Source organism: Sesamum indicum, linkage group LG13 (assembly GCF_000512975.1).
Source record: "Sesamum indicum cultivar Zhongzhi No. 13 linkage group LG13, S_indicum_v1.0, whole genome shotgun sequence".
NCBI lineage: Eukaryota > Viridiplantae > Streptophyta > Magnoliopsida > Lamiales > Pedaliaceae > Sesamum > Sesamum indicum.
Genome location: NC_026157.1, coordinates 2496823 through 2506588, shown reverse-complemented (window position 1 = coordinate 2506588; position 9766 = coordinate 2496823). Strand labels below are relative to the sequence as shown.

The following is a 9766-nucleotide window of genomic DNA, read 5'->3' as shown; positions in this document are numbered from 1 at the left end:
AAAAGAAAAGAGCACTTGAATAAATAAGTTAGAGAAAAAAGTTTAAATAAAGAATATAGCAAAATATTATTAAGAAAACCTTCTGAAATTAAAACATGAATAAGAAAATGAATAAGTTAAAATGTTGAAGAATGGGGTATATTTTTCCAAAAGCTTTTTTGTTTGAAAAAAATTTTTAGTTAAAACTTTTCTCTCCAACTTTTTCAAGTGTTTTTTTAATTATTATTTGAAAATTTCAAGAAGTTCATTAAGTTCGCAAAAGTTATGTTTATATGCATTGATCAAGTTTTTTATTTAAATAATTGCCTAATTGTAAATACTTCCAATTAAAAGCAGTTATATTTTTTAAAATTTATGTGCAGGAGACCAAATTGCAATTGAAAATGAAAAGTGGGAAATAAAAATAATTTTCTATAAAAAGGCAAAATTTTATAAGGTTAATATGGGAAAATCACCCATTAAAGTGACTAATATGAAGTGAATTAAATAGAAAGGACTATTTTGAAGAAATTGAACTCAAATTTCAGGGACTGAAATGAATTTTACCCTAGTTTTTGTAGGTAGGTCTGATTCCTTGGATAAGATCTATATTGCTTTTTGAAATTATTTTCTAGATAATATTTTGAGAGGAAGTATTATACAATATTTGAGTTCCATGGCAATGTTTGTTTGAGATTTTATATAATAGTGGTTGACTCTTTATAAAACTACTTGAACTGCGAATCAAATATGACACTAGAGGTCTGGCATGCAATGGTCTTGTGTTCATTTATTGATCGTTTGTTGTGATGGAAGATTCCGTTTGGATTTGACTTAGATTACTTTATAATTTTCATAATGTTTTGACCACTCTATTAAGTAAATGGTCTTATATAATTTACCAAATCCTGCTTCTTGACCATGAGTATCTGCAAAACTGATGAATTTTAATAGAGGTTTTCATTGATTTTATACTTCCTTAAATGTAAATATTTCAAATATTTTTTCCTCTCTTTATTAATTATTAGGTGGCAGATGTGAAGAAGAATATTGAAACAGTTCAGGGTTCTGATGTTTACCCAGCTGGTCAACAGATGCTTATCCATCAAGGCAAAGTGCTCAAGGATGAGACGACACTGGAAGAGAACAAAGTTGCTGAAAACAGTTTTGTTGTGATTATGCTGACCAAGGTAACTTGTTGACTGTAATCTGGGGAGCGTCTCCAACCCTATTACTCTTCTTTCAGTTAAGTAGTTTGTCTCATTAGTACCTCCAAAACTTGTGCACCCAATAAAAACTTTCCTTTTTCCTAAAATCCGGGCTTGCATATACTTACACAACACAAACACACAAAAAATTGTAACTCAAAATAAAATAAATAAATAACTTACAGCTGACTGTGTCTTGAAAATTTTGTAGAATAAGGCTTCATCAAGTGGAGCTGCAACTGCATCTGCTGTGGCATCGAGTACGGTAAGCTCGTGCATGTATACATTTGCCATTTTGGGTTAGCGAAATTGGAAATATGCTTTTGGTTGTCTAGCTTATGAGTCAGGGCTCACAGATGCAGGCACGTGCTATCTTTTGAGCAAGATATCTTGTTTTCGGTTTACTAATGTAGTATGTAGTTGACGTTGTTGTTGGCACACATCCAACCACACATTCCAGCTCTTGAGGCGAGCATATGTTTGCTTTCCTTTTTCTTTTCCATGGGCCTGGGGTTGGCTGTGGATGACAGAGGAAATCCTTGATTTTGAAGATCTTTGCTTGTATAAATTGCATTGTAGATGACCTGTCTAACAAAATAATATCTTAGAATCTGGGACATCCCAACCCTGTAAAAGATGATCAAATGATGAAAACAAAAACAGAATTCAGAAAAAACAAAAGGATTACATGGAATGGTCATAAAACATAATTGGTTTTCAGAAGTTTCAGTACCAGCTTTGCCCCTAATGTCGATCAAAATTAGTTTGGAGTATTATTACGATTGTGATAGATGCATAATATTACGAGTCTGTGTGAGTTGTGAATTCTGAGGCCCTTGTGTTTGTATACTTTTTAGATTATAGGTCATGGATTTTGAGTGGTGACATCTGTTGTGTATATTTGGTCCAAAATTTCATGGATTATACATGAGGTCATGATCTTAAACTCTGATGATATGACATCTTTTGATTGATTTGTGTAATCACCTCTCTAGTCCCAACCTGTGAGTAATACATCTCTGCCAACACAACCCGTAACAGCAGCTCCTTCACCTGCACCAACTGTTGCTCCGTGAGTTGTTTTGTTCTGGTTTTTGAGCTATGTGATTATAAGAATTCTTCTCCACTAAGTACTCATTAGAATTTTCATTGCTTGCATTTACAGTCTGCAATCAGCTCCTGAATCTGCTCCAGTTCCTGCTCCTACCCCTGCTTCGTGAGTTCAATTGAAGTGTTTATTACCTGAGATACAGATAGATTATTTACTTTTCAGGAAAGTTGCTGCGGCCACCATTTCATTCGTTAATTAATGTGTTTTTGTTTCAACAGCTCCACGGATGTGTATGGTCAAGCAGCATCAAACCTTGTTGCTGGAAATAACTTGGAGGCTACTGTTCAACAGATTCTTGATATGGGTGGAGGAAGTTGGGACAGAGATACAGTTGTTCGCGCACTGAGGGCTGCATATAATAATCCAGAAAGAGCAGTTGAATACCTTTACTCTGTGAGTCTACCCTGAGAATCTTGGATATTTCCCCTGATTTTGCCATTTCTTTCTCTGTGTCACCAAGAGGTTAAGAATATAACTGCAAGTTTTTTTATGGGCAACTACAAACTTCTCCCGACTTATCCACAATTGATTCAGTCATCTTATAACCATGGAGAAGAATTGAATTCAGGGTATTCCAGAGCAAGCAGAAGTCAATCCTGTGGTTCAACCTCCTGCTGGTGGACAGCCTGTGAATCCTCCAGCCCAGGCTACACAAGCAGCAGCCCCTGCCGGTGGTCCTAATGCGAATCCTTTGGATCTTTTTCCACAGGTATATTCTTTGTGATGTATCAACCACTTAAGAAAGACAAGAAATATTTCGTTGGGAAATATTCAGATTACTTTAAGGGGTCCTTTTTTTCCCTCTGGAACCAGGGTCTTCCAAACATGGGTTCAAATGCAAGTGCTGGCACCTTAGATTTTCTTCGCAATAGTCAACAGGTACAAGAGATGCTTTTTTGAATGGTTTTCTGTTAGAAATAATGACTAGATATTCTTTCTTTTCTTCTTGATATTATTTTTACTATTAATATTCTTATTCTTCAGTTCCAAGCATTGCGAGCCATGGTGCAGGCCAATCCTCAAATATTGCAGGTACTTGTTTCACTTGCTATATCTGATGATGTAGGCATTAATTTTTCCTTATAATCGCTTCAATTTTTGTGTCTGCAGCCTATGCTTCAAGAACTCGGAAAGCAAAATCCACAACTTGTCCGATTGATTCAAGAACATCAGGCAGACTTCCTACGCCTAATAAATGAACCTGTTGAAGGGGAAGGGTAAGGAGTTCGATTCAATCAATAACACATGTTGTTATGTTGCATTTGGATTGAAGGATTTGAATTCAAGCGAAGGATTCAGAGCTAATGATTTGAAAATTCTGCAACATAGAGTGCATTTCAAGCTCATCGTGATTTTTGTAAAAATAACTTAAAATGGTTACAAGAGGTTTTGAAATCAATATGAGCTGAATCCAACATTAAGAAGTTTGTTTTTTCTGGAGTTGAAATCTTTTAGTTCCCAAAATCTTTCAATGAAATAACAATATTATTTCGTCTAGTTGGATCATTCTAGATGTCCTGACCACCAAATGTAACAATAATATATTCAGGAACATACTAGGTCAACTCGCCGAAGCAATGCCACAGGCTGTGACTGTCACACCTGAGGAGAGGGAGGCAATCGAACGTGTGAGTTTTTCTTTCCCGGTTCTGGCTCAATTTGTTTAGAAAATTTTAATTTTAGTCCAACAGTAATTGATCTCATTACCATTTTCTTGCATCTCCTGATAGGATCATAACATTTTACTTATCATATTATGATTGTTGGACCTCAGTGGTTCATTAAGAGGATTCCGATCCAGGGAAAAGTGTACCACCCCAATATGTGCATGCTACATTTTCATGTGAATTCCCATAGTCCATCTCAAGTACATAGAAGTACAAATTGCATGCCTTGAGAAGTCAATGTCTAATCACAGCTGAGAAGAGAAATACGAAGTTATCGGCGGGCATTTCCTGTGTGTCATCTCGTTAAGTGTAGACAGGCCCTGATGATATTTAGTTAATTGCTTTGGAGATTGGTCCAGGAACCTTGACGTTGAAAGTTTGGGTGTTTGAGCCTCCTCAACCACATTTTATATATATGTTGGGTCTCCTGTGCACATCATGAATTCCTTCTGGTATTTAGGTTTACAAAAGAACGAGGTGGTATATGGGAAGGACTAGAGAAAACATTGGTTCATTATGCAAAATTCTTTATTACACTTGCTATGTGATGGTTCACATCCCAAGGCGGGTGTATTTGCACTTGCTTTCTGATTGGTTGGTTATCGACTAGATCTTTTGGTTCCATGACTGATTTCATTAACCAGCCACCATGTCCCTGGTGTTAGATACTTAGATGTATTGCATGACTTATGAAAGTCATTAACTCATTATATATTCCCCCCATATTCTATCAACCTGAATTATGATGGTTTAGCAGCCACCATGAAGTTCTTCCATGATTGATCCATTTTTGTACAATCTTTCTTATACATATATATATATATATATATATCATAGAGCAGTTATTTTAATCAGATTGAGTACAGACTTGTGCTTAATGCATTCTTGACTACCCAACCTGTAGAGTACGTTTATGCCATATTTCTCACACTGGCATTGCCCATCTGTCTCTATTTGGATAGACTTTATCTTATCTTGGATGTAGCCACTCAAGAATACAGAAATTTTTCTGTAATTGAATGTTGTGATTTGACCTGCAGCTCGAAGCAATGGGGTTTGATCGAGCTTTGGTATTGGAAGTGTTCTTTGCATGCAACAAGAACGAAGAGCTGGCTGCAAACTACCTCTTAGATCATATGCACGAGTTTGATGAGTGAAGCCAGTTAAATTAAGTGGGCTTCTTTGATCTCATCAGTTTACTTTGTTTAACAAACCCTTTTTTATCGCCGCGTGGATTAATTTTTATTTATCGTTCACAGTGGCTTTCCTTGAACTGTATCATTTGGATACACAAGTAGAATGTCGAAAAAATTAAATTCTTCCTAAGGGCCTTTGTCCTTTTGCTCTTTTTTAGTTTCTGTTGCACAAAAACTGCTGTTTGCACTGGGTTTTAAGTTGTTTAAACCATTTCCAGCAATATTATTTTACCTGCTAAGAATGTCTTTACTGACACCTTTCGTTTTTATCCCTCTTGCTTAAATTTTTTTAGTATACCTGAAAACTTGAAATAGTTCGCCATCAGTTCTACAGTTCCAAGTTCTGAGCCCTAGTAAGTTTGCATCCTTCGATTTTGTATTAGATTCATCTAAAATTATTCTATTTTAAAGTGAAAATATATGGATTTGAATAATCTTAAACGACACGAAATCATAGAACAAGTTTAAGGTGCTTGTTACAATGAATTTGATATCTCTAACTTCGAATTCATCATTTCAGACACAACAATAAGTCATTTCTGCTTTAGGCTGCGTTCGAGGTTTTTTCTTTTTTTCTTTTTATTTGGCCCTTTATCGGTTGCTTCATTTTGTTTAATGGAAGGAAATCAAATCTTGGTTTGGTTCAATGAGAGGAAGAGAATAAGTAATTTTGTTTTAGGCTTTAGCTGAATTCAGTAGGAAAGGAAAAGAAGAAGTGGAAAGAACCTTTTCTTAAAAAAAAGTTTCGTACAGTAAAAAAGAATATAAAAAAAATGGAAAATTTAGGGTTAAATACATAAATACTTTACTTTCTGTATAAAATACAAGTATACTCTTAAGTGGGTGTTAATGTGAGTTTTTGTCATCAAACTTGTAACTTTACAAAGTGCGGAATGTGTAATGTATTTAGCGAATCAATGTGATTTTATTGTATATTTTAATGTGTATAAGTTATAATGAGCATTTTGGAACATCATTAACTAGTAAAATACAAAACCGCATCGCAACAATAACCATTTATTTGGTGTTTCACCAAAAAAAGTAACCAATAAAAGATTTGTAATACGAAATTATCACAGAAGATTTGTTGTAAGGAATCTCTTACATAATTATCTAAATATACTAAAACAAATTGTTATAAGAAATTTGAAATTCCGACCCTCATAATTCAGATCTCCCATTTCATACACAAAAATCAAGGCCAACAAAACATACATAAAAGCCTCCTAACAAACAGATGTCCACTTCAAATGGTCATCATTTTTCCAGTTTCTTGACTACACCCATAAAAATATTTGTTTTGATTTTTTTTCTAAAGTAATTTAAAATTTGATGTTGTATTTTGGAAGATAAAAGTCACTGTTTATTATTAAATCATGTCTTCTTATGTATATTTATACATGTATAGATATTATGTATTTAATATTGTGTTTTTTAGATATAAAAATCACGTTTAATGTCAAATCATATCTATTTTGTATCATAGATATATATATATATATGTGTGTGTGTGTGTGTGTGTGTGTGTGTGTGTGTGCGCGCGAGTATAGAATGCCCAAGACCAAATATATGCACAGATAAAGTGTAAAAGCAGACAAACATTGAGTGTATTTTGGCGTATCTCAAGGATAAGCCAAAAATAAAACCAAACAAAGTGTTCTAGGTAATTACGTCGACACTTTATAAGGTAAGTCTAATAATCTAATTATACAAATACTTTATGTTCTTTGTAAAATTATCAGTATGTTTCTAAGAGGGTGTCGGCATAATTCAAATCAGGAAGTGTATTTATAAAATTTTGTCCGTAAATAAGACACGTATTTATAATTTTACAAATAATATGAAATATTTATATAATTAAACCTAATTCCAGAAGATATTAGCATAATTTACCCTAAAAATTTCCAAGGGGTTGCTCATTTCGAAGATTCAAGAGAAATCGTAGGTGGAGAGACTGAGTCAAGCTTCTGGATGTCATTTGAGGAGACCGAGCAAAGAGGCAAAGGCAGACATCCGTAGAGCTAATCCAAAGGTAAAATCCGACCACAAGGAGACATGTGCAACCACATCTTTGACTACTAGACCTTAACAAGTCCCTATTGATTTTTCGCCCTGAAACCCACATTCAGACGAGTTTATAAATTTTTTAAAATATTTTATAACGTATTTTAATAAGATGTTGAAAAGTATTTTATAAAATTATTTCGGTCAAGGTTTATATTAATTATAAAATTATTATTATTAACGTTTTATAAGTTTTACAATCTTATTTTATTCAAATGTGTAGGTACGACATCTTTTACGATGTTTTAGAACGACTTTCGGCACACGCCCTCTAAATATTACGAATACCAATTCAAACCTCATAGTATATATATATATATAGAAAGAGTTGTGTGTGAAGGTTGCAGAAATCCGGCGAGCTGTTTCGACTGGTTTGAGCAGCTGTAGAGGCAAAACATGGGCAAGAAACTCAATTATCTGCTCCACAGAAGCTCAAAGACTGAAAAGTTGAAGACGCTGACAAGTCTCGCCATCTCTAGGATCTCCATTCTCAAGAACATTTACAGTGTGAGGTGCTCCCAAGCACAGTCCGACGTAGTCCAGCTACTGCAGCTAGGCCGGCAAGAACATGCCCTCCTCCGTGTAAGTTGGAGCTGAGAACCGACCCCTGAATTGTCTTCATGGCGTCTAATTTTGTTTTGGAACTTGATTTGAATCTTGTCGATAGGTTGAGCATGTGATCAAGGAAGAACATATGTTGGATGCTTTTGTTCTGGTAGGAAACTACTGCCATATCCTGGGAGAAAGGACTGAGATGATCAAGAACAGCAGGTTGCAATTTTATGCACAATTTTCCATCACTAGTAATTATAACGTGACAAGATCAAAATTGTTGTCATATCTCTAGTGACGAACAATATTCTCGTACAGGGAATGTCCTGATGAGCTCAAGGAGGTAATATCAAGCTTGATCTTTGCAGCTTCAAGATGCGGAGAGTTCCCAGAGCTGCAAGAGATTCGTGCTTTTTTCACATCCAAATTTGGAAAAGATTTTGCTATGAGTGCCGTGGAATTAAGAAACAACTGCGGAGTGTCTCCTAAGGTGCCTTATTTTTTGCCTACGAAGATCTTAAGTAAAACACCTTATAAGTTCATATATCTTATAACATGTTTATATAGCTTATAATACGTTAAAACTTATTTTTGAGAGTAAGTTCGTCAAGTGTTTGAATAAAATAGAATTGCGGAACTTAAAAAATGTTAATATATTGACAATTTTGAGATTAATATGATCAAAATTATAGGAGTCTGTTAACATTTTAAAAATAAGATGAGAATTTCATACTTTTTCTAACATCTTGTTTTTTGGATTATAAGTTTCTTTTTTTAAAAAAATTTACTTATGACCTCTCAAATTAACATCGATTTGAAAAAGTTAAGCTCACCCAAACACTCTCTAAGTTATTTCTGCTAGTGAAAGATTTGCTTTGTTCATGTAATCCTACTGTGGGTTGTCTCTTCAGATTATACAAAGACTCTCGACACGGCAAGCAAGCTTGGAAAGCAGATGGAATTTGCTAAAGCAACTTGCTAAACATAATGGGATCACTCTCCAACTAGACCATGCAGCTTTCATACCCTCCGAAAAGGTACAAAAGTTCAAAACAAGAATCATCTTTCACATACCATGTCTCATGAAAAGTATTTATCGAATTGAACCAGTCATATATCATGTGTCATTGTACTAATCGTGTGACTGGTCACTCTACACAAATTGTGTACCAATCATATAATAAATATAACACACTTGTCATGTGATTCGAATTTTTCCTAGTATTCTAAAGCTATGGCTTTCCACAACTTGCAGGAAGAGAGCGAGGTTGAACAGTTGCAGATGCATGCATCAAACAGAAGCCACGCCTTCAATGGCCGTAAAACTGAGATCACTCCCCTACACAAGGATTGGCATGAAGCAACTATAGGCCGTGAGACATGTCCAGAGTCGGTAAAGGGAAGGCAGGCTTACAGAGACGTCGCTGCTGCAGCTGAAGATGCATTTGAATCAGCGGCTTATGCTGCTGCTGCAGCAAGAGCGGCGGTAAAGCTATCTAAACTTGAATCATGGAACGATGATTCAGATGATGACAGTGGTTTCCATCTTCAGCAGAGTGATTGTGCATGGGAGTGATGATGGAATTAGGAAAAAGAAGGAAATAATAGACGCTTATGTAGAATTTCCATCTGTAGTATTAGAACAAATAAAGGAGCCACGCGTCTTGGAAAAGGGGGGGTGTAAATGTTAGGGATCTTTTTCGATAGATTGTTAACGTATATAGAAGAATATAAAAGACATAAAGAAATTGCAAGACGCAAGATTTAGATGATTCAGAGAATTCCCATACTTGCATCATCGTTTAAGATCAGTTCTTACAAGAATAGTTTCAATTAATTACAATAAAATATCGGCTATCAACCATTTATGCTAGGATGCCTGTAAAGCATCGTGAAATTCCGATTCATAAATGATTGGATTCACAATGGTTGAAGAGGATGCATAATTGAGATAGACCTCACAATCTGACAGTAGATTCAAATCAAAAT

The 9766-nt window shown here is 35.0% G+C and overlaps 2 protein-coding genes across 2 annotated transcripts in view; both read left to right on the top strand.

Moving 5' to 3' along the window:
• LOC105176163 (ubiquitin receptor RAD23c-like) overlaps positions 1–5408 on the top strand; it is a 6299-nt gene extending 891 nt beyond the window's left edge. Inside the window, exons 2-12 of the mRNA XM_011098886.2 lie at positions 1008–1169; positions 1399–1452; positions 2183–2259; positions 2353–2403; positions 2517–2691; positions 2867–3007; positions 3112–3177; positions 3283–3330; positions 3409–3515; positions 3848–3926; positions 5006–5408. Of these exons, the coding sequence (XP_011097188.1) occupies positions 1008–1169; positions 1399–1452; positions 2183–2259; positions 2353–2403; positions 2517–2691; positions 2867–3007; positions 3112–3177; positions 3283–3330; positions 3409–3515; positions 3848–3926; positions 5006–5122 (1077 nt within the window). The 3' untranslated portion in view covers positions 5123–5408. The remainder of the gene's footprint in view (positions 1–1007; positions 1170–1398; positions 1453–2182; positions 2260–2352; positions 2404–2516; positions 2692–2866; positions 3008–3111; positions 3178–3282; positions 3331–3408; positions 3516–3847; positions 3927–5005) is intronic.
• Positions 7520–9433, top strand: LOC105176162. Its single transcript, XM_011098885.2, has 5 exons — positions 7520–7807; positions 7893–7996; positions 8096–8267; positions 8689–8814; positions 9033–9433. Exons 1-5 carry the CDS (start codon positions 7622–7624, stop codon positions 9351–9353), a joined length of 909 nt encoding a protein of 302 aa, XP_011097187.1. The 5' UTR covers positions 7520–7621; the 3' UTR covers positions 9354–9433.